The sequence below is a fragment of the Rhea americana genome, unplaced genomic scaffold (assembly GCF_003343005.1).
Source record: "Rhea americana isolate MKP2758 unplaced genomic scaffold, rheAme1 scaffold_32, whole genome shotgun sequence".
Lineage (NCBI taxonomy): Eukaryota > Metazoa > Chordata > Aves > Rheiformes > Rheidae > Rhea > Rhea americana.
The window spans coordinates 228,422-252,794 of record NW_028186446.1 but is presented as its reverse complement, the minus strand read 5'-3'; the positions used below and the strand labels follow the sequence as shown (position 1 = coordinate 252,794).

The window sequence follows — 24,373 nt, the reverse complement described above, 5'->3', positions numbered from 1 at the left end:
TTAAGTTCCAAACTAATTTTCTGATCAGGGCCATGTTCACTTTAAAGTTTTACTTACAAGAATGAGCATTTCCTTACATTTATAGTGGCCTTTCCCACATCTATGTATCATCTATCTGTGTTCAAGATATAGTTCTATATTCTATGCTTACGAAAATAGAGACCTCAATGCTGAAAATACATAAGCACATACTTGACTCTATGTTATTGAAGTGAATAGAATTGTTTATACTGTTAACATTAAATATATGTATAAGCCTGAATAATTGGAATCCAGTCCTGCATGAGTTAAATGAAGGACATATGCTCTATTCTTTTAGAATACTTTATATTAACTATGTAAACTGCAAGGTGCTAGTTAATTATGAAGTATATGCTGTTGACAATTGATCTTAAAATATTAAAATATTTGTTCCTCTTTCCTCCTTGCACTGTCTCAAAGAAAACCATAAACTTCTAAATAAATCATTGGAAACTTTTAAAATACAACCACTGATCTTTTTCAGAAGAAGCAAAAACATTAAGCACCGCCCAACTTCAAGCAAATACTTTCTTCTTGCAAGTGGAACATCAAAAGAGCTTGTGCATATAACACATCAAACTGTAGAGCTGGCAAACATCTACTGCCATGTCCAGATATGAAACGACATAAAAGCACTATCATTTTTCAATATTTTACAGTTGCCATTACAGGCATTTTGCTGTAAATCATCTGCACCAAATAACAAGCATTATACTGGCTACAGTAAGAGAACAAAATGCTTATCTGATCATTTGGTAGATCATCTGACACTTGTAAGAACAGCAGGCTATCACCTGGGGTAAAGCACTTCAGTCCAGATGAAGGCAGCACTATCAATATAGTTCTGCATAACATGTGTTTCTGTTATGGAACATATGCCGCAAGAAAATAGAAAGAGCCCGAACATATCTGTCTGCTTGGAGCCTTTGAACCTTTTGGGATGAACACTGCATTAACCATCAAATCTCTCTGGATGAAATCACAGCTCTCCTGATGTTAGAGGTTCTATCACTGAGCCTATGGGACCAAGATTTTTCACCTTGTGTCTTTCCAAGAAAAGCATGAATCAACAATTCAGTCTGTGCTTGTGCAAAACAAAATTTTATAGCCTGCATCCTCTAAAATATATTCAGTATAAACTGTACTATTATGTTGGTATTACAGATAAGAAAATATTCTGTTCCCCACTACTATCCCTTGCCAAACTGACATGAGGTATTTGCCCCAGGATTTAATTTGGAAACACTTGGACTGAGCTTACCTTTYAAAAGGACTGAGAATGATAAACCTCAGTAAAGATGAGAACACTATGCCTACATATTTTAGCTGACTCATATACTATAATCAAATTTTCACTTGTATTTTACTTATTTCCACCATTAATGACAAAATAGAGTGAATTTAAACTACTATATTAAACACAAGAGGCAAATTCTTTTAAATTACTCTCCAAACTCAATGTTTTGACACTAGCAAACAAATCAAATTTGAGCCTCCAGGATACATAAGATTTATTTTTCATAAAAATCCAAGACCATACAAATCTCTGTCTACAAATAAGGGATGGACTTTGGTATCCAACTATCACTTCTGTAGGGATTACCAAATCCTTTCAGATCAAGTACCTGATGCTCTGTGAGGTAGAAACACCAGAGAGGAGTCTAGACTTTTCTGAAAATTAAAGTAGCAAAAATGCCCTATGCTTACTATAGATAAGAGAGAGGATGCCATAAACAACCCATAAACTGTTAAGAGGTAACTACTGACTGGGAGAAGAGTGAGATCACTGAATCTGAGAGAAGCAAGATTTTAAATATTGCACAAAGATTTTCTCCAGATTCTTTGCCCCAAACAAGCTAATTAGAAATTTGTTTTCATAGCTTTTTTTCTTTTTCTCCAGATGAAAAAGGAACTGCATGCTGATGCATGTTGATGACTAAGCAATTACTTAAAAATGGAACCAGTATCATATACCACTAACTCCCACAGAAAGCAATAAAGATATTTCCTTCAGATATTATTTCAGGAACTTATACTAGAAACATAAGAAAGACTGATCTCAGTATTTTCATCTATAAACACTTTAACAGCTGTGACCAGAATGACCAAATAATCCGAATGATTAGAATGACATGCGCTCCACGCAAAGATACCATTTTCATGTTACTTACTGCTATGCTTCCCTCAGGGAGCTTTGCTGGCTGCACTTTATATGGCATCTTCTTAACTTCAAATGATACATTGGAAAAAAGAGTATAGTGATCATTTTTTCTCTGAAATTACATAAAAGAAGAAAGTATTAAAAAATACATGTATACATAAAAGCATTATGAGAAATAAGCGGCATACAGAGAACTGATTTTCTAAGGCAAAATGGTTTATTTTGCTAAAGGGTAGAACAGTCCTGGGACTGCAAGACAAGCACATACTATGGCATCTGCAAGACAAACATGTATTACAGCATAAGGTTGAAATAAAATACTGCATGTTAAAAGCAAGGAACAAGGGTTCGATCTGTAGAAAGGCATATTCAGTTGTTTCTCGTTATTTGTCTTTGCAATAGGAGTCTGGTGGGTTTGAAGTAGAGAGATTTATGGAGTGTCTGTTTTAAAACCTTGCCTCTGCTTACCAAGCCCAACACAGGTCTCTTGAGAAGTCCTCCAGGCCAATGCTGACACCAGCCTGGTAGAAATTCTTGTTGCTATCAAAGGAAAGGCTATGCATTCCCATCAGAGAGTGTGATGGATTTGCTATTGTAGTAGAGTTCAAAACAACCAGAACAACTCACTTTTTCACTTTTTTTTTTTTTTTTTTTTTTTTTTTAACTACATAGTGCAACTGCAATAGGAATGTATAGTAGCCACTGCTTAACTGTTTGCCTGGTAAAATATTTACATAGCTCTCATTAAACACTTTAACAAACCAAAGATGTGCAGGTACAGTGTGTATCTCTCTGTCTTTCATTTGAACCTGACTATATTTATCAACAATGATCAGATTAGGTATTACCTTCTCTGATTTAGAATGACTAAAAACTGTTACATCACGTAGTTCATTCTGTGTTTTTACTTCAGTGCTTTCAGATCCTTTGGAAGCCAGATAGGAACTGACATACTACACCTGACCAGTATGTCCTAATATCTTGACAATGATGTCCTGTATTGTGCAAATTGCTCAGAGATGCTAGCTATGAACTAATATGTTCACTGGAAAATATCTGCCTAAATCCATCATGAATTGGCTAAAGCCCTCACATGTGAAAGTCCATGTCACTTAAAAGAATCTTAATGGTTGTAATATTTACTACAATGGATACAAATATTTTTCACATATGTGTTTTGAAGCCTGAGCTCTGAAACCAACAGTATCTTAATGGAATTAGTTCTGAAGGCTAGGTACATCAGGTATCAAGTGAATCCAGTTCACTCTGAATTTGACATCTTTCAGTTTCATTGAATAGTATTTTATTACATAGAGAAGATCCTGCACTGTGTGTGTTGTTTTCCTTGTTTTTATCTCAAGGATGGATGGCTGCGTGGTTGCCACACTCTTTTGGAACTCAAGAAACCTGTTTCTAATTCCATCTCTTCAACTTTTCTGGAGGGTGACACTACATGTGACTTATCTTCTATATCCCATCCCATGTAAAACAGGCGTAATGATAGGGATCTCCTTTAGAAGTGCTCTGGTATGGTCTGAAAAGCATTACATAAGGACTAGGAACTCTAACTATCATTACATCCCCTTACATTAGACTCTCTGAGGTAAACAATATTAATCTTTTATATGAGAGGATTTTTGAAGCCCTTAATCATTCTTGCTACCTGTCTCAATCCTTTCTGTAATGTGATGGGTAGAATCCAACGTAGTGTTGCACAAGACAGAGCCTTGTAACTAAAGCAGTCCTTCAGTCTGGCACCAGCTGCTTGCAGATTACTTTAAATGGCCAAGAAATGAACTGGCACGAGGTTTAAATTACCCCAGTAACCTGAGCCAAGTGTAAAGTCTACCGTATCCATGTTGTGAAGTTTAATTACTTAAAAATAAAAAATCTCCAAGTGCTTAAGAACTTTCCCCTATTTTCAAGGCTGACTAATGTGGAAGTACAGAAAGCCATTTCTGATCTTCTCAATTCATACTTGTTTTAATAATCACTTAAAAGAAACACCATAACTTCCCATTTTCATAAAATTTCCTAGGAACTTGTTTTCTATGTTGCACTACATAGCACTTCATTAATTATTTGTCTTTCTACCCCAGATACACCTTTTAGTTTATTATATTGACTGTATTTGTGTCCAGTGTATTTGAAACATCACTGTCACTTCCTAAATCGCCTTCTGAAAAACTCATCCTTCTGTCTATTTCTGACACATTTAATAGTTTTGCTTCTTTGACAAGATTCAGTTTCTGCGTGACTACCCAAAAACTTTTGCCCCCTGGCAGGTGTTCTCTCTCTCTCTGGGATTTCCTGTTGCATCAAATACTTTACCTCTCTGTCTGAAAAAGGTTTTGCCTCTTTCAGCTGTTCCTCTCACTGAGTGAGAAAGGCTTGTTTGTGAACATAAMGCACAATAAATATAAGCTAAATGTGGGAGCCAGCTTGTACGTAGTTGGATGACCATGCACACACTTAGTTTTCACAGAATTGCAGAACTGCTGAGATTGGCAGCAACCTCTGGAGATTGTCTAGTCCAACTCCCCTGCTCAGACACGCGTAAACTAGAGCAGGTTGCCCAGAACCACATCCAGTTGAGTTTAGAGTATCTCCAGGGATCTAGACTCCATGACATTCTTGGACAACCTGTTCCAGTGTTTGATCATCCTCATAGTAATTTTTTTTTCTTATGTTCAAATGGAATTTCCTGTATTCCAATTTGTACCCATAGTTTCTTGTCCTGTCACTGGATACCACTGAGAAGAGTTTGAGTCTGTCTTCTTTACTCCCTGCCTATTTATACACATGGATAAATTTCCCTGAGGTTTCTCTTCTTCATGCTAAACAGTTTCAGCTTTCTTGGCCTCTTCTTGTATGACAGATGCTCCAGTCCCTTAATCATCTTTGTGGCTCTTCACTGCTCTCATTCCAGTACGTCCATGTCTCTCTTGTACTGGGGAGCCCAGAACTGAATGCAGCATTCCAGATGTGGTCTCATCAGTGCCTAGCAGAGGGGAAGATTCACCTCCTTCGACTTGCTTGTGATGCCCTTTCTAATGCAGCCTGGGATGCTGCTGGCTTTCTTTAACAAGGGTGCATTGCTGGCTCATGGTCAACTTGTTGTCCACCAAGACCCCCAGGGCCTTTTCTGCAAAACTGCTCTTCAGCCAGTCAAGTCTGAGCCTGTACTGCTCAGCATGGCGTTTTTCTTCCCAAGGTGGTGGACTTGGTATTTCCCTCTGTTGAACTTCATGAGGTTTTTGTCTGCCCATTTCTCCAGCCTGTCAAGGTCCAAATGGCAGCACAACCATCTGGTGTATCAACCACTCCTCCCAGTTTTGTGTCATCTGCAAACTTGCTAAGGCAGCACTCCGCCTCATCATCCAGGTCATTAATGAACATGTTAAACAATTTTGGCCCTAGTATCAACCCCTGGGGGACACCACTGGTGACTGGTCTCCAGCTGGACTTTGTGCCACTGATCACAACCACAACCCTCTGAACCTGGGAGTTCAGCCAATTTTCAGTTCACCTAATTGTCCACATATCTAGTCCACACTTCATCGGTTTGTCTAAAATGATATTATGGGAGACAGTGTCAAAAGTCTTGCTAAAATGATGATATACAAAATCCACTTCTCTCCTATCATCTGCTGAGCCACTCATTTCATCATAGAATGCTACTAAGTTGGTCAGGCATGATTTTCCCTTCTCAGCTAACTCCATGCTGACTACTCCCAGTCACCTTCTTGTCCTTAATATGTTTGGAAACAGCTTCCAGGATTATCTTCCCCATTGTCCTCCGAGGGTCGGAAGTAAGGTTGACTGGCACATTCCCTGGATCCTTTCTTGCCCATCTTGAAGAYATGCCAAGATATTTGCTTTCTTCTAGGCCTTAGGAACCTTCCTTGATCACCATGACCTTTCAAACATTATCAAGAGCAGTCTCATAATGACATTGGCCAGCTGCAGTGGGGGTGCATCCTATCAGGTCCCATGGACTTGTGCATAACCCATTTGTTATGTGTTCCTTAACCTGATTCTCCTCTACTGAGGGTAAATGGGCCACCTGCCACCTCTGTGCTTTTTCCTGTTGTCAGGATGGGCCGTTCCTGAGCTTGGAGAAGGTGATTCTTGAAAATCAGCCAGCTCTGCTAGAGCTTTCTCTCCACATCTGTCTCCCAYGGGATTCTTCCAAGGAGATCCCTGAACAGGTCAAAGTCTGCTCTCCTAAGTCTCGCGTTGTGATCTTCCTATTTGCCTCATCCCTTCTGTCTTCTTTTTTTAAAAAAGAGCTTTCTTTTTGAGTATGTGAGAATGTTTATTGGTGATATGAAGTCAGTATATTTATTGCCTTCTGGAATTCATTTGGCAATGCCATAACTTTGTTCTTTTAAAATACCGAGAACAGTCAAATGCTTAATATCAAAACGTTTAACCTCTCCTTTGGGCCAATGTTGGGAATGAGTAATATCAAGAAAACTGCCTTAAGTGACTACACAAGGATAGTTAAATCAGCTCCTTCATATGGATGGCTTCTGATAAAACGGGGCTATATTTTCTATCAGTAGTGCTTGAAATAAAAAAAATAGATTTAATACAGACTTGGCAAACAAAGATAATTTTTATACACTTCTATGGTACTTAATATCTATGAGATGGTTGTCCAAAAAATAATCTTTTTTATCACACTAATTGTTTTCCATTTTCAAACTCAAGCTATTCTTTATCTTTTATTCCACAGCAATAGAAATCTCAATGAAGCCCTGGCATGCTTCTGTAGTTGTAGAAGGATTTGCACTCAGAAATTTAGACTTCCTCTTCCTGAATAAGGTTTTTGATTTCAATTCTAAGCAATTTGCATTAAGCATGATTCTGAATATGATATATAAAATTAATCTGTAAGGAAGAAGGCAGAGTATGTTACATTACTAAAGGAGTAGACAATAGAAAGGTAATTTACATAGTTCAACTGATAAAGTACAGTAAGTGGCATTAACCCTCTTGAAACATCCTACGAAGAAAGCACAACACCCATGGAAAAACAAATCCTTTCACCTACTTGTGTATGGTTTATTTCATTTTCAGTTTATATCAGCAACAAGCACATCAGAGGAGGGCACTTCCTGTGGATTAATCTTGCCCTGGGTTAGTAGCCTYGGGTTCTGCCCAGAGCTGTCAGCTCTCTTCAGCCCATCATTAAGAGCCTGAAAATGCTGTGTATCTCCATTGCTTTACAGGAATGGAGAATATAGAAGACTAGAAAGTATTTTCCTGCATTCACAGAATTATATGTTTTGGCAAAGGGCTCTCATAYAGCAATTGTGGTCAGGAGAAAGGATTTTTACTTGTACCAACATCTCAGATACAGGCAGCTGTCTCTCCTACAGCCATGTTTACAGTTCTCAAGTCACTCTTGAGAAAAAGCATTTCTTTACCACGTCATTTTTTAAATTGCTTATGTTTAAATATTCACTGTTTACTGGAAGCAGCAGGGCCTGTGGTTTGCAATTCAAGCTGAAGATGCAGTTACGGCTCAGAGTAAGGGGAAGGAGGAATTTGGCCTGTGCCTAATGACCAACAGTAGGGAGTCCAGTCCAAGCTACATTGATCTTTTGAAGTTCCCACAGCAGTAGAGCAAGCAGAGCCTGCTCTTGCACACATTGCTGAGACAGCTGTTTGCCAATATCCGAGCAAGCAGGCAAAACGTGGCCATCCTCTCTGTTGCTTGGGTTGTAGATCCCTGCTGGTGTATTTATTAAGGCTTCTCTAAGTGTATACACTCGTGTTTCACCAACAGAATTTTCAACTGAAGCCTCTGTTTTCTTTAACAGTTGTGAGATACAGGAGCATCCAGAAACAAAAGCAGGCATTTCCAATAAATATTCAGTGCAGTATTTCCCTAAGTACTGTTGAGAAAAACTTAGAAATAATGTGGGAAGTGCAGAGAACTCTTGGAAAATCTAGAAGATTCCCAGGCTCCAATAAAATGCTGATGATTTTTGAGGGAAGCTCAGGCAGAGACTTGAAGCCTCATCAAAACATTTTCAAGGCATTTTGAGTCATCTTATTCAAAGGGAAGACTAAAATGCATGGGAAATCTTGCCCATGTGTAGCTAGTTTGAAGATAGGAGGAATAAAATGGTTTTAGTAGCTGCAAAAAGTGTGACAGGTTATCATTTTTTTTGCATGTTTGAAAATTTAACTATTTGAAGACTCCTCAGAATGACTTAGTTCCACTGTCTCTATGGAACACTGTTTAATTTTTCCAAAAGACCTTTTTCTTGTTAGATGTAGCCCAGTGAAGGTGTTCTAACTGAAGAGCATGTACTTTTTCTGCTGTAAGTTGTGTGCTGCAGTGGAATTGTCCCCAGAGCACTGTCTGCTGCATACAGAGTTTAGTGCATTTGTAACAATACTTGCCCTGCTTGATTAAAACCTATTTTTCTTCATTTCCTTTGCTGTCTGTCACACTTCAGAGAGAAGGTAAGCAATATGGTGTTACGTTTTAAAGACGTGTCTTGGGAATTCATTAGCTTGCTTTCTTTGACCCACACCTCCAAAAACCTGAACAACTGCCAACAAATAAAGCAGCTTACATAAAAGCAGAGAGTAGAGGCTATATAACTATTTGTTCTTCTATTAATTTGTTAAAAATGCATTTATGATTATATCCCTGGTTAACTCTGACTTGGGTGCCCATCATCCTCATATGGGAGAGCTTTCACATACAACCCTGATGTTTCGTGCAAGTCGGTTTGTCTTTCTGAGGTATCTCATTCTCTCTGCATAAGGAGTCTAGGTACTTAATTTCAGGATCTGGATTCTAGTCTCCAGGCCTAGGGGACAGGCCTCTAAGACGTGAGTGTTGCAGCACTCATTACCTTTATTATATCAAGCACCTAATGCCATATTTAGGCATCTAAGAAGAAACAGCAACAGTAACTGTTCAGAAGCATTGAAAAGCCAAATACTTAACAGAGAAGCCAAAATACGGCTTTGTATTCTAAAGCCACTTACAAAGTGGCTGCCATGTTTCTGTTGCTTTTCAGCATCCTCATATTAAAAATAGAGTTTTCTGCTTTCTAGCTATTCAAATTAATGCAGTCAATGGTGCAAAATTCACATATCTAGATCTATGTAAAAGCCAAGGGAGAAATAATAAAATTATATYCAGTAGTGTTAACATAAAATGAAATAAACTTCAAACCTACTGGGAGCCTTGCACACCCTCCATGGTTTTTCTGCATTACTGCCTCCCCACGCACTCCCAGAAGGAGATTTATTAGCACTGTGAGGAACTTTCAATACAGGCTGAAACAATAGTCAAGAATGAGCCGAGTTCCACTTCCCACCATGCTGCAAGTGTCCAAAGAGCTTGGAGTCTGGAAGAAGGTCACAAGTGAGACAGATGGTACAAACTCATCATTTAGAAATGCATTTTTAAAACAGATGTTTTACGACCAAACTCCTTAGTCTTCCATTAAAAAGTACTCATCTGAGTTCAAAGAGTATCGGGCAAGATCTCCCGCCGATGACTCAGAGGTACCATGATTAGAYAAATGGAGGCATAAAGGAACCCTAAGAGAACATAATGTAGCATAAGCGTGTAAGATGGCTTCTTTGTATGAATCAGGCTATCATTTGCTACATCAGCAAGTCTGAATCCACAAGTCAGCTTTAGTAGAGGGTTCATATTTACAGCCTGGCTTTGAAGCTAATCCAAAAAAGTCTGTGATTCTTCTTGGCCTTTGCATAATGCTTGTCTCTATCTTCACYGGCTGGTTGGAAAATTTGGGCTGCTTTGTTTACTCCAACATGTCTAATCACTGCATATTACTGCAAAAAYAAACTGCTATTTGTTATGAGAGTTCGGATTTCAAGGTGATAGATTAAAACTGTCAACAGGCAAACAAGTCAGCTGTTGTCAGCTAAACTGAGTGGAAGAGGAAAGAGTCATTCAATACATGAGTGACCTTTTGTGGCAACAAAATGTATAGGCTGAGCCATATAACCACGACAAGAAACATAAATYATTTCATTTTAATATTAATCACATCATATCAAATTCTTATCAGGTTTGCATTWGAATAGCTAGGAGRAGAAAATATTGTACATGCTGACAATTTGCACTTAGCTGTTAACAAGCGCAAACAATTTCTTCTRCAGATTATTGTATCTTCATTTAGATTGTAACACAACTGAGGAGCGCCGCACGTTACTATTATCCTGCTTTTTTGGCATATAAAAATTCTGTTCATTAACTACATGGACAAAAGAGCTTGGGATATTGTTTTTGTAGAGACTGCTTCCTGGTTCAGAATCACCACAACCTGATTATTTTGACTGTATTTTAATCTTCAGCTTGAATCTGCAGCGTTCAACCCAGCTAACAGTGGTAGTTTTTTTGGTCGCATTTTGCTTTATTCCTGGAATAATCTTAKGAACTAGAAATTTACAGGCTTACTAAGAGCAGATGATGCCCTTTTTAGGAAATTAATTATGTTCTGCAGTCTTTTATGGCAATGGCTGAATAACTGTTAATTTTAAAAGGGGCTCTGAAAAAGGGAACTGTTTTAGGTGAGTGGGAGGAAGACAACCAGATACTCTATCACACTGTTCCCTTTATCTCTCTTCCCAATAGATAAGTTTGCATGTGAAGCAATGCAATGGGGTTATTTCTTCCAGGAGCTTCTTAGACGTAAGAGGGAGGATATAACAGTTCTCTGAGCACTACTTAAAAAAAAATCCTGCTGTTTTAAGAGGAGTTTTCTGAACATTTACATGGCCTGCAAGTTACTTTGAGGATATCTGAAGGAAGTAGAAATGCTAAAACAGATAAAATTATCACAGCCCATAAAAATGCTAGTTTGATAGCAAGGGTATGTAGGGACAGTGGAGTAAGCAAAAGATGTGTTTTTAGGAGCATTTACCATGGAGTTTCTGACTCAGGGAGCCTACAGGATTGCTTATCCTTGATTCAAGGTCCCACCTCTGCCTTGAGCTCYGTAGGAGGAGTGAAGTACAGTAAACAGGATTTATTAAGGCAGAAGGAGGAGCCAAAGGGACTGCAGCATCCTCCCTGGCACTGCCAGGAGCCCTTGCACTCACTGTGTTGCCAGGTGCAGCTGTAACCCTAGGCCACAATCTAGATCAGGAGGAGGGCAGAGAAGGGAGAGTCAAATCAGATAGATAAAACATCCATCTAGGACACAGCTCTGACTTGCTATGGACTGCAGAAAGTTGGACAACCAGCTCTGGCACCTGACTTTAGATGACTAAAACTAAGTAAGATGAGATCCACTGCTCTGGCATTAAACATGCCACCAAATTTCATACTATTATCCTTATCCTGAGCCTCCATAAGTCAGATTGACAAATGCTTGYATTTTAGAAAAAGATTCTATCTTGATTAGGAGACACTAAGAAAAGGAAGCTTCACTTCTTATGCAGTTAGTTTGGTCCAACTGCTCTAAACCCTCTGTTACAAACACAAAACTCAGAGAACTACTCTATAACCACCACTCTATTTCTTATTTAATTTGTTTAACTTTAATCTCTAATTGATATTTTTTGTTACATTCTAAACTGGACTTACAAAACTTCCAGACTAGTAAGACTAACTGCCACTGAAATAGCTGTAAAAAGCCTAACAASTTGGTGTCTAGGATCTAGGCAAAGGGTTTTATGTGTTTTTTTTTTCATAAGACACAGCTTCAGTCCTTTACAGAAATAATTGCAGTTCATCAGCAGAATGATGAAGAGAAAAAATCGGTTGGATCCCGAATGTCACAGGTCCAGTTCCCAATAAGGTAGCTAGCAAAGCTTTAGCTTTTGCTTGGTGGAGAAGATAGGGAAGTTTCACTTGTGACACTGGTTGGACACTGCAGTGGTCGAACTCATGGCTAACTGTTCCAGCCAAGGACAAGGACTCTCTGGCCCTCTGCCTCTCTGGTTGCCTCCGTGGGTTAGGAATAGTGAACTGATTGAGCTCAGTTCTCAATCGAACTTAGCAAGGACTAGCCAGAGTCCAGAGGTCAAAGGTCAAACAGTTTCTTACTGGAATTTGAAAAAAATTGGCATGAAATTCRCCATTATATTTTCCTAATATACTACCTAAAAGTATGTTTCCTCAGTGAATACAGAGATGCTCAYATACTGAATTTTCTGTGCAAGCTTTTGTAAGACCTCTGCAAAAGCTTATACTAAAAATCTCCATCCCTGTTCCCCAGACCTAAGAAGGACAGAGAGACATCCAAGCCATCAAGCTTTTTGTCTTAAATTTGAAAAAGTCTGGCTTCTTTTCCCAGTAACAGATGACACACTGAACAAGCCCAAATGTGGTACAGCCAGGCTTGCCTCTAAAACACGTCTGTGGTAGTTACTAAATATGACTCCTCTTAAAAGCATCATATTTCTATTAGGGAACGGAATAGTAGATGTGAAAGTTGGTTATGATTCTAACTGTTAATAGAAAAAAAAMCGTACTGACAAATCAAAAATTAATTCACTTATTATCAAAAGTAGGTCCTTTGTTACTGCACTAAGTAGGAATCACAGCAATCACAGCAATCTCTCAAGCATACAGTTGTACACTCTCTTCCAGGTCTTGGTGGTGCTACTAGCTGTTGCAGAAGAAACAGAGAATGTGACCTTAAATCTTGAGAGACAGAAAGAACTATCCAAGTCATCCTTTCAGCACTCACTGGCCTAGTTAAGTACACTAGGAGAGACTCCCCTAAGTAGGTGCCTGTTGTGGATTTGGACCCATGACTGTTAGCTGTTCACCTGACATGTAGGCAAAACACCCTTCCATCCACTTTCTCATTTCTCCAGGGAAAATAGTTAAGAGAAGCAGAATTTCTYTCAGCTACTTTCACATTTGAGGACATGGAGAGATTAACTGAAAAGGTGTGAGGAGCTAAATTTAAAACTCCTGTAAGYAAGCTGAGCATTCTCCATTCTTCTCTTGCTAGGGTCAGAAGCACTATAGGGGTAAATCACCCTTTTCCCATAGCTACCGGGAACTCAGGAAGACTTTTGCATTCCACGCAGGAAGACTGGGGGATTCTGCATTCCTTGAGAAAGGAACGAGGCAATCAATCATTTTGATCAAGAAAGGATCTGCAGTTACAGCAAACTGAATTATAAATTTCTCAATGTACTGCTCAGTGTTAAAAACAYTCATCCAAGCCCGGAGTGCTCATACTCAGTCATCCATCTCTCATGCATASTTCTTAAAAATGTTCCAAGAAAAACCTGTATTTCAGAGAAGCACTGCAGCAATGTATGTCTGGGAAACTGTACATATTAGATCTCAATGTATGTCATGTAATATATTTATCTTTTCAGTAGCTTGTATATAATTCATAGAGAGGATTTCTTCAACAGGACATCTCACAAAACACTGGCAAATCTACATACCACTACTGTAAAAAGAGACAGGTCCATGACAATCATAAAGTACTACAGGCACATAGCCAGTTGCAGAGGTAACAACTCACAGCGCAATCCTAYTGCCTGATGCAGTGTAAATATAATCCTAACAGCAGGGAAGATGGAACTGTGACTATTTGCAATGAGAAGCTCATTCCTTTTATGGTCTGCACTGTCCCTTTTTTTTAGTGGTAAGTCACAGGTTGACTCCACGTGAATGTTATATGTCATATAAGCCTGATACAAAAGACAAATCTTTCACCAGGAAAGATGTGGGTACAGAGAATATTATGGAGACTTAACAGAACATTGAGCTGGGCCCAAGAAAGTATAGACAAAAATGGGAAAGGTGTTTAAAAAAACATATTTGAATTTTCAGGCAAGATTCAGGACATGAATTTGAGAGAGAGTGATAGTGAGAGAAGTAAGCAGCATGCATATGATGTGAAGAGGAACCAGTGAGATGTTATTTTCAAAGTTATGACAAAAAGGAGTTGCATTTGGGCCTTCCAAGTTTGTCATTTAAACCCCTAAATATCTGGTTAAATAAAAAAGACAGGGGTCTGTACATACAGAAAGAGATTTTTGTATGTATTACCTGCAGGAAAGTTTGGGCCCATAGCCGGGACCTGATTTTTAACGCTGCACTCTTCCCTCTCTCCAGTTGTCCCACAGTGCAGGAAATTAGGATACACTTCACATTTGTACAGTTCTGTGTACAAAATAAAGAGAAGGCTATGTCTTAAAAATCTCTGAAATCACTTAAAAATGCTTTATATTAGCAAAACCAATCAACTTCCCCTTAAAGAGTAAAGTYGCCGGAAATCAATAATTTCATCTAATAAAATTATCAGAGCTATCACATGGGTCTTTGTGAGAATAATAAACSAGAGGGAGATTCTTTCTGAGCCACCAATGAAGACAACTAATTACCTATAGTAATGATAATAAAAATAACAACTTTCAACAATCTGGGTTGAAGAACTCTTAAAATGTCCAGGTACTTATCAATCTTTGAAGCATATGCATTTTCTCCAACTATTTTTTCATTTCAACAGGTTTTCTTCTGTTCTCTAACCTCAAAGTCTCTATTTATGTTCTTAAATCTTCCCCCTCTTCTGACTCTCCCAGTCTCCTTACTGATATTTACATTATAGCAGCCAGAACGTTTGCTGAGATTCATCAGTTGCTCTGTTTGAAGCTTGTGGTCCATGAAACATTCCTGATGAACAGTGATTCTGGCTCATACACAGGATTGGAGGCAAAAGCCAAGCAGTGCAAGTCAAAACTATATATTCCGTTGAAGTCCGCCAGAAGAGTGTCATCAGGAAGGTTAAAAGCTGACTGGAAGCCACTGAATGAAATGAAGAGAGTCTCATGGGGTAAAGGAGTAAGAATGGCTGTACTACCAAGGACCACACTTCAGAAACTGATATGATGATGGACATAAGAGAACTGACAACATCTTTAAGGAATCCTGCGTCTGTACAGACAGCATTCCCCACAAGTCAATGTGGAAGCCACATGCTTAATCACTCTTTTCTCCTGAAAGTGGAACTGTAAACCTTGAAACTTACAACTACTAACCTTGCTTAAAATCAGTATTTCAGATGATTTTTTCATTTGGCTTTCATATTTAAACTTCCTCCAGCCAGACTGACTTATCTTGTAAGAATGAAGAGGGCTGTTTTCGTTAATCATCGTGGACAAAATCTCGTATTAACAAAATAAATCATTAGTATGCAAAAAGCCTATTTTTGGCTGACATTTTAGGACCTAAGCATGTACTTCTATTTTTCTTAGTAATGAATTTAGCCCTTAGTGATTTCCAGAATGTTGCAACATTAGAATTAATGGTACAGAAACCGAATGTTTAATAAACAGTATTAAGTAGAATAAGAGGTTTTAAGGACATTTTTCATCTCTGTGAAAATCCTTTGACGAAAATTAATATAACTTAAAACTTCTGACCAAAAAATGAAAAATTTTGATGAAAATAATTCTCGGACCAGTCATTTTCTGGGACAACATTACTTTAAATGAATACCTTCAGCAAGTCAAAAAAATTTAACATTTTTTGATCTGTAGCACATAATGCTGAAGGTGTATGGAATTGGGTCAGCTACTTCACTGAACAAATAATATATTGGTTTGCTTTTCTGTGACCATCCTGAACAAAAGGCTCTGCTATATGTGCAGTGATAGGCACTGCACCTAATTTTATCCCAATTTGTGCTTATCAAAACCATATTATCCTAGAAGTCTGCTCATCACATATACCAATTTTATATTTGTGTACTCAGTTGACTACTGTCTGTCTAGATCAAGCAGCCAAAAAATCTCTGCTTCATATTTTAAAGTAATAAGATGTAGACACAGATGTAGACACATGCTTATGAACTTGGTAAACCACTTGCAATTGCTGCTGTAATTTCTATGTTGGCAGCATATGAGCTGTATCACTGAGAAAGATAAATGAGAATTAAATATTACTGAAGAATGGGTTAAGTGTGCTACAGTACTGAGTGGTATTTCTTTGAAAGCCTAGGCATTTTTCCTTTAGTAGCAGTGGAATCAGATTCTTCCCAGGATATTAGGTTGGTGAGAGAATTACATAGCAATCAGCAGTGATTACTGTTTGAAATGGGTTCATTAGTGATTCTATTCACTRTAACATTGTGGCAGTAATTACTTTCAGATTCTTTTTCCTTTTATGAAAATTGCCAAATGAACCTTCAGAAGCAACATTAAAATACTTATTCTATTACTCCAGAATACCTAGGTCTGTGAGGTTCATTTTTCCTACCAGATTCTAGTGATTTCAAGGAATTCAAACATGAGCTTGCACTAAACAGCTTAATAGGAGATCGGATACCATAAATGAAGCTCTGCCTGCAGTTCATAAAAATAAATGGACCGCACTGACTGCATGAATCCCACGATGGAYCACACGGTTGTCAAGTCATAACACAGTGTTTAGGCAAGCGGAGCTGATAACCATTATGCTTAAGGGCATTAAAAATTGAACGGTGAAGAAAATCTTTCAAAATAAACAGCCAAATTCAAATACTCAGGTACCAGATTGACTAATCAGAAATATTTTCCTGGACTAGCTGGGAGAGAAATCTTTGCTCTTGTTCATCATTTTAAACATCTCAACTGCTTTGAAGCATTGGTTGAAATGCTAAAAATGAGGTGAACCATCCCTCTCACCGTGGTATATTTAAGACAAAGATGTTTAGCTTTCCTTGACTATATGATAAGAATATACTGGGGGAAACAAATACACTCCAAAGTATTTGTATGTCAGAGTTGTTACTCCATATGAACACGTTAATTTAAAGCGTGAGCTACTCTTAATCAAAGAGCCAGATCCCCAGCAGTCAGCTTAACAAGAAGAGCCCTACATTTCAAAAATCAGAGTATGCAATTTCATCAGTACAGACCATGGTCCTGAGACATGGGATGCGCTATGTGCGGAGCAGGGGCCCATTCCCCAAATCTGCACTGAAATCCCCTGCAGTGTGCGTGTCACTGCATGACTGCAAGGGTCTGTGCATGCAGCCAGGAGCAAGACAGACAGGAGTTTAGCCTCTCAGATCTTTAATGCAAAAATCTGTCAAATGAACCTCTATCCTGTGGCACCGTGATACRTAATAAATAATATTTAAAAATGAGAAGTTAAAAAGCAGTTAGAACAACATTAAAAAGTATGTAAATCAACTGCAGTAAAACCAACATCTATTYTGATTATGCTCTATGCATAGTCCCAGTTTATAGATTTTAGTTAGCTCACCAGTATTTTTGCAGAGCTTTTCCTTTGAGGTTCTGCCACTGTGACCTCCCTTCTCCTGATGTAATGAGGAATTGTGGAATTATGCAAAAATGCAGCTAGTTCAGGAGTGTCTTGTGGAATAGCAAACTGCAAAGAGAAAGAAGTSATTGATAATCATATATCCATACAATAAATTTAACAGGTTTGTTGCCTAGTCAGAAGTCTTGAACTTTGGATTAATATTTTTTTCAATGTAACAGCATAGTTACTGTCTTCAGCTAGCAGCATGATTAGTAATAGCACAGCAAGGTATTGCCAAGTTGTAGGAATTGCAGCAGATAACTTCTTTGCACTCTCCATTTTTTACAGGAGTTGATTTCATTGTTGTGCTTGTTTTTGTTAGATTCTTGGGGCAGGATCCTGATCTCTATAGCAGGATAAATTCAAAGTTGTTGCAATAAAATATGGTCACCAGTTCATATCAGAATATGCCCRTGATTTTCATAGAATCATAGAATCTACAAGGTTGGAAGGAACCTCTGGAGATCATCTAGTCCAACCCCCCCCTGCTCAAGCAGGGTCACCTAGAGCATGTTAGACAGGGTAAGGTTCCAATATTTTACCAATATTGGAAAGAAAAGGAAGTCTGAATTCTAGTAACACAGCATTTGTTCATTGTTAAACATTATTTTTGGTAACAAACTTAACTTATATAAAACAACAGTTTGCTCATTTTTAATGTTGGAATGATTATCTGTGAAGATAAAGTGGTGGAAATCTGAGACCCAAACCTATTTTATTTTGTTGTCAGTTTGTCTATAATTCATACACAAAGCATTTAAAGCTTCTTCTTTCAAGAAGCCTCAGAGAAATGCTTAGGATCCCAGTTTCTGTGGAAGAAAAGATAAATTCTAATTTATGACAATCATAACATGTCAAACCACAGTAAAATGTATGTGGAAGTTTGTGATGAGATCTCAACAGAAACTCACCTAAACACTGACAACACTATCCATTAAGGACCTCTGATTAAAAAAAACTGCACCAGATCTATCTTGTTAGTTCCTTTACTATCTGAAAACAAAAATTTTAACCAAAATCCTAGAGAAAATGTTTGTAATCGTAAGAAATGTTGTAGCACCAAAGGAAAGATAATACCTATAACAACACAAAACCTTCCACACACTAATACTGTGTAGCAGTACTGGACTGGGAAATGTGTACCATTCATCTAATTTAAATTATGAGGCTAAAGAAGGAACTTTTTTGACATTGTCTGCAATCTTCAATCAAAAGCCTTCTGCAAAGTGAAGGATACTACAATTTATTAACTGATGAAAAACTCTTTAGACAGAAATTCTTTTTTTCCTTTCTTCTGCTTAAYTATGTTAACATTGTCTTTCTGCAATCAGGAAACAGTTAGCTAGTAAATCTCTCCTTCTCAATGTGATAACATATGGAAATGCTCTTTCCAGAACTCTTTCACTAATGCACATCGTGTTCTTTAATGATGACGAATTAAAAGAATCACATAATAATGATGCATCTTTTAAAAAGCCCTCAATAAATGATGACAACTGACACATATATCGATTCTTTGAATATTAGACAGATTTTATACATACTTTTTTTTTGTTTATTCTAGAACATACAAACATTCACTCTTCAGGAGTGAATTATTACAGCAAAGGTTCAAAAACAGCCTTCAATGATTAACATGAAGCATCCTTATTCATGTATATACATACTTGCTGTCGTAACCTGTACAGCAGAAATCTGAAATATTTTGTTTTGTAGCTGAAATCATACTCARAGGATCTCAGTGGAAGACATACGATGAAAAAGCCACAGAATATTAATTCACAATGTTCTGCATATATTTGCAAATGCCAAATAATTCACAAAGAGCACTGGATTGCAAATCCCTTAAACAGATAAGGAAATGTGATTCCTGAAGACAGAACCCATTTGACATTGTTACCCATATTTTCATACACAAGAAGAAACGTGTCCACATCGCTACCATTCTCAGCTCGTCCCTAAAGAGCAGTTTCCTCTTGATGAAAGGAAGCATGAAAGTACCCTGATACAGCAAGTTTCTGTTGAATTATTGCAGGTAAATGAAACCTACTTGTCTATGGTGAAAGCTACGGGGAGCAACGCAAGCCCCAAATCCATCCAGAGCATTCGTAGTGCAGCCTCTGCTAGTGATTCCACTAGAGACTAAAGTTGTGCCACAGGCAAAACTCAGTGGGGAGGGAGAAGGGGAAATGGTTCCTGCTACAATTTACATGCAGATTTTCTTCAGTGGCCTAGATGTTCAAGTTAAAGGTATTATTTTACTCCTCTCAAGCCAATGGCATGGAATTGGAAAATTCTGTCTATATAACCTGTCTTACAACCCCGCACCTGACTTTAAGTGGATTCTTACTCCCCTCTTTTAACAAGAATGAACCTTCTAGGTTTCTCCACACTGTTACTGCCCTTTGCTCTCCTCAGCCTTGTCACCTGGAACAGATTCCAAATCTCCTCAGCTTTTTACCTCTCATTCCAAAACCCGCTTTAGCCTTCCTCTTTTCCTAGCCAGACAATACCCTCTGCTACAATGTATAATGCCACCACAAATATTCTGGAAAAGGACTCAYATAAAAGCTGTTGTATAAGAGGAGTCAGTGATCATTCAAGAGCAATGCATCCGATGGCATTATTTTGTGTCCAGATCAGAACTCACRGATGCTGATGACAGCTGTGTGCATAGGGAGATACCGCCTCTGGAAGAGGTTAGGTACTGCGTATCACCTTACTGGATGTACCTTGCCCRTATGATGGCTTTTAGTTGCTGTTTGGCCACTTCCTCTGACAGATGTCTCACTTGCGGTGCAGCAGTTCTCTGCTTTTCAGAATTTGCTGTGTGTCACCCTGTATTAGCTATCACAGTTGGGAACCAGTGCCTGTCTCTCTATTTATGCTTATGGGCACATTTATGTTTATGTTAATGTTTAGAGGCATAGGCCCCATAAAACCACTTTTCAGTATTTGTCTGTGAAAAAAAATCATAAAAAATACTGGGTCAAACCAAAAGTCCATCTAATCTCATCAACACTGCCATTAAGCAGATGTGTAAGAAAGTAAGAACAGGACAAGCATCTCCTAATAACTTTCAGCTTCCAAATATTTTCAGCTCAGGGACTTCCTGATCTAGATGAAGTTTTTATTCATTTATTAGCTTGCATTGAATTTCTCTTTGGTGAATTTGTCCAGTTTCCTCTTAAAGTCTTTTAACCCTGACTGCTTCCTTTGGCAGCAAGTTCCAGACATCTAATACCTACTATATGAAACACCACTTCTTTTTGCTTGTTTTGAATCTGGCTCTATAAGCTTGATTTGATGCTCTAGTTCACGTGTAGTGAACGTGCTGCACTCTGGTGCAGAGAGGCATCAGTCCCTACTGAGGCTATCCCTGATATAGAGATATCTTAGAGGATATATCCTCTAAGAGGAGCCAGGCATATAATGTCCTTAGCTGKCTTTGGAAATCTCAGCCAGACATCCTGCTGCTTACACAAAAATCTGAAGGAAGTTGCCTCTGTATCCTGCTCCCAYCTGAAGCAATAGATAACATGTTATAATTGACACCTAATTTGTATATTCATGCTGTTCAGTGCTTTGAAAAGCTAAAATAGGAAAGGATGTTTAAATTCTTGCAATAACGACTGAGCATCTAAAGTCATGTTCTGCTAAGACAGATGGACCATTATTTCATTATTACAAGCAGATTTCACATAAGCCTCATTAGAATTTAGTCTTGTTTTTTTAACAGATGTAATCATTATCAAAATGCTGTAGGAGAGGAAGAGTGAACTCAGAAGGCTAAAAAATCATCACAAAATATATTGCCTGAAAATGTCATTAAGAATGTATCTTTTCCACCTACCTCTTCCCTTCTGACAATAATGCTCCTGTCTCAGCTAAAGTTAAATATAAAATAGAATGCAGTGGCTAGGGAGAGAGSGATGCTGAACTCCTTTTCATGTACTTGCAACGTGATCTGGCCGGTGGCTGAGATGCTAGGCTTGCAAATACAAATGTAGCAGTGCAGCTTCTTGCTCCTCACCACTTTTGAAAAATAAATGGAAATGGGGTAGAAAAAACAATAAAAAAATTACCTAATTTAAAACTCGCTGTTTTGGGTTAAAAATAGAAATGTTTTCTATTTTCAGTTCCTTATCACTCATTTCCTCAGTGGAAACTAAATGAAAGGACTGAATCCTAATCCCTCTTGGCTTCCTGGGTGAAAGACAAAAATTTAGCCATAATGAGTATGCTATAATCCAGTTTTTCTATATTCTTTCAAGTCCATACTATAGTACAAGTTTAAGATAAAGCCTTGTGCTGTAGCTCCTGCAGTGATGAGAAATCCCCTTTGCTAGCAGGATGTCTCTATGTTTATCCACTACACTAAATTTTGCATATCCCTCCTGGTATGCAAAAGATATATAGTAGTTTTAGCATTTGGAACACAGCTTTCCCCACAAGATGTTTAACAGACTACTGGTTAAACTCAAGAAGCATTGGTTACTCCAGAAGTGTCTGGAATCAGTTATATTTAATAGATGGGATACCTTGTTTTTGATGGGATAATATGTAGAGCTGTGTTTTGCTAAATCTTCTGACTTTGAGCCAAACCCAGCTTTTCTGGGGGATCTGCCATCACAAACACAGATCTCAGAACAGCTTTTAGACAATGGTGTATCAATACTTCACCAGAGAGGCTGCTGCTAGGCTTCTCCTTGTTTATGTTTCCTCCAAACTCAAGAGATCTGTAGCTCTGCTATAGAAGAAGAACCATGCCCGTGGAAGGGAAAACAACATGGACAGTAAACAGTATGTAGAAGTGACACTTTTGAAAACCATTGAGGGGAATCAGTGCCTTTTTTTTTTTGGTGGTGTGATTAAAATAATTACCCTTCCAAGTAGAAAAGCAAAATAACCTGTCATGTTGCTGACAAATAACTCTTATGAGTTAATATTGATTAAGCCATGAAATAATTGTAGACTATATGAATCCTTTTATTAGGTGGCAGTTCATGAAAACCTATTTTTTGAGTACATTCCATCCAGAATTCTCTCTGGTAGTTTCACTTTACAGGCTATTTAAGGCATATGCATTGAAAATTAAAATCATGAGCTCTTTAAGACAACTAAAAAAATACAAGCTTATAAACTCACTTCTGAACTGACTCCAGTTTTACAGAGTATATTTTCTCACATGGTACTGAACTTAAACATACTATAAAATATATAGTATGATATTAAAAATATATATCTTATCATATACATTGTGCAAGGAAACCCCCTTGGCAACAATACATTCTGGGTACCAACTGGCTGAGAAGCCCTCTGCAGAATAGCACCTGAGTTAAGCTGCAGAAGAGCCAGCAGCAGGCACTGGCAGCAGCAAGGGCCAACAGTGTCCAGGGCTCACATCGAGGGAAGTGACTCTACAACTCAGCTCAGCACTTGTTAGGTTATGTCTAGAATATGGTGCCCATTTTGGGGACGTCAGCAGGAGAAAGGCACTGATAAATCAGTGAGCTGGTCAAGGCTGGAGCACTTACCCTGTCAGGAGAGGCTGAGGGGCTGGGGCTTGTGAGGGACTGAAGTCCCCCAGTACCTAYGGGGARGTTATCAAGAAAATGGAGTCAGGCTTCTCACAGAGGCGTATGGTGGGAGGATGAGAGGCAACGGGTATGAATCGAAACAAGAGAGGTTCCAACTGCCTAGAAGGTCAAACTTTTTACTTGASGCATGTGAGGGCACAGGTTGCCCAGAGAAGCTGTGCAGTCCCTGTCCGTTGAGGTTTCAAGGTCAGACTAGATAAAGCCCTGAACAACCTGGTCTGACCTCACAGTTGACCCTACTTAAGCAGGAGGTTGGACTAGAGACCTCCTGAGGTCTCTTTCAAACTGAATTATCCTAAATAAATCCTAAATTTACCTAAAAAGACCATACAAATCACCATACAAACTAGCTATAAAGGTATCACCATACRAACTAGATATAAATTATTTGTATTAGAATAAAAAAAACTAAAATTGTGTTACATCCCTTAAAGATGCATGATGCCACAAGGCCTTGCATTCTGGCTATCTATTAACTCTGAGAACATCATGTAGTTCATTGATACAGTACTAAAGTGCTATACAGGATTTTCCCTATTGCTAATAGATCTGGATGTAAGATTTTTGGTAAACAAATCAGCACTATGTTGTATCAGGCTAAACTGGAGAGCTGTGGTACACTGAACATTGGCAACATGCCAATGTGCATCCCTTGGCATAACAATGGCAAATGCCACCTTTGGAGTTCACCTTCTGAGCAAGGGTATACAGGTGACTTTCCAAATGAAGGTACTGCATTGGACACAAGAATTTTAAGGGTCCCATGAGAACCGTAAAATTTTGTGTCACCTAGTGAAAGCCCTGTTAAAAATGACTTCAAAAAATAAAACAGCAAACCCCCCTCCCCTGCAAATTCTCTTTTAAAAATTATCCTGTATTTAATTTTGCAATACTGCATCAAAAAACAAGTTTCTTCTCATAAGAGCATAGAAGCYGAACACATACCACACAACACAACTATCACTACTGGATACGTTTTAGACTCTATGTAACTTGTTTCTTACCAGGAAAATCATCTGAGGATCATTGTGAACAATTTTCTAAAAGCTCCAACTCACTGTGAAGTGGTAGGCAGAAAAAATCAAGTAAAGTACAGGGAGGGATGGAAATGACCAGTAATGACTTACCTTTATTTGCATAGTATTAATGGGAGAGCTTGTTTGACAGTGCAATGGTCCATGTGTCTGAATATGAAGAATGTAAAGAAGAAATTCTTCTCTGCTGGACACAGGCCAGCCGACTTCGAGAACTGTACTGTTGATAGCACTTGGTCCTATATTGTGCAGCTGTCAAACAAATATM

General features: G+C 38.3%; 1 protein-coding gene across 1 annotated transcript in view; it reads right to left on the bottom strand.

Moving 5' to 3' along the window:
• Positions 1 to 24,373, bottom strand: part of ITGA8 (integrin subunit alpha 8) — a gene marked incomplete at its 5' end in the record, with an annotated part of 109,725 nt that overhangs the window by 9,564 nt on the left and 75,788 nt on the right. Inside the window, 4 exons of the mRNA XM_085310559.1 lie at positions 2,193 to 2,294; positions 14,214 to 14,327; positions 17,412 to 17,537; positions 24,199 to 24,357. Of these exons, the coding sequence (XP_085166685.1) occupies positions 2,193 to 2,294; positions 14,214 to 14,327; positions 17,412 to 17,537; positions 24,199 to 24,357 (501 nt within the window). The remainder of the gene's footprint in view (positions 1 to 2,192; positions 2,295 to 14,213; positions 14,328 to 17,411; positions 17,538 to 24,198; positions 24,358 to 24,373) is intronic.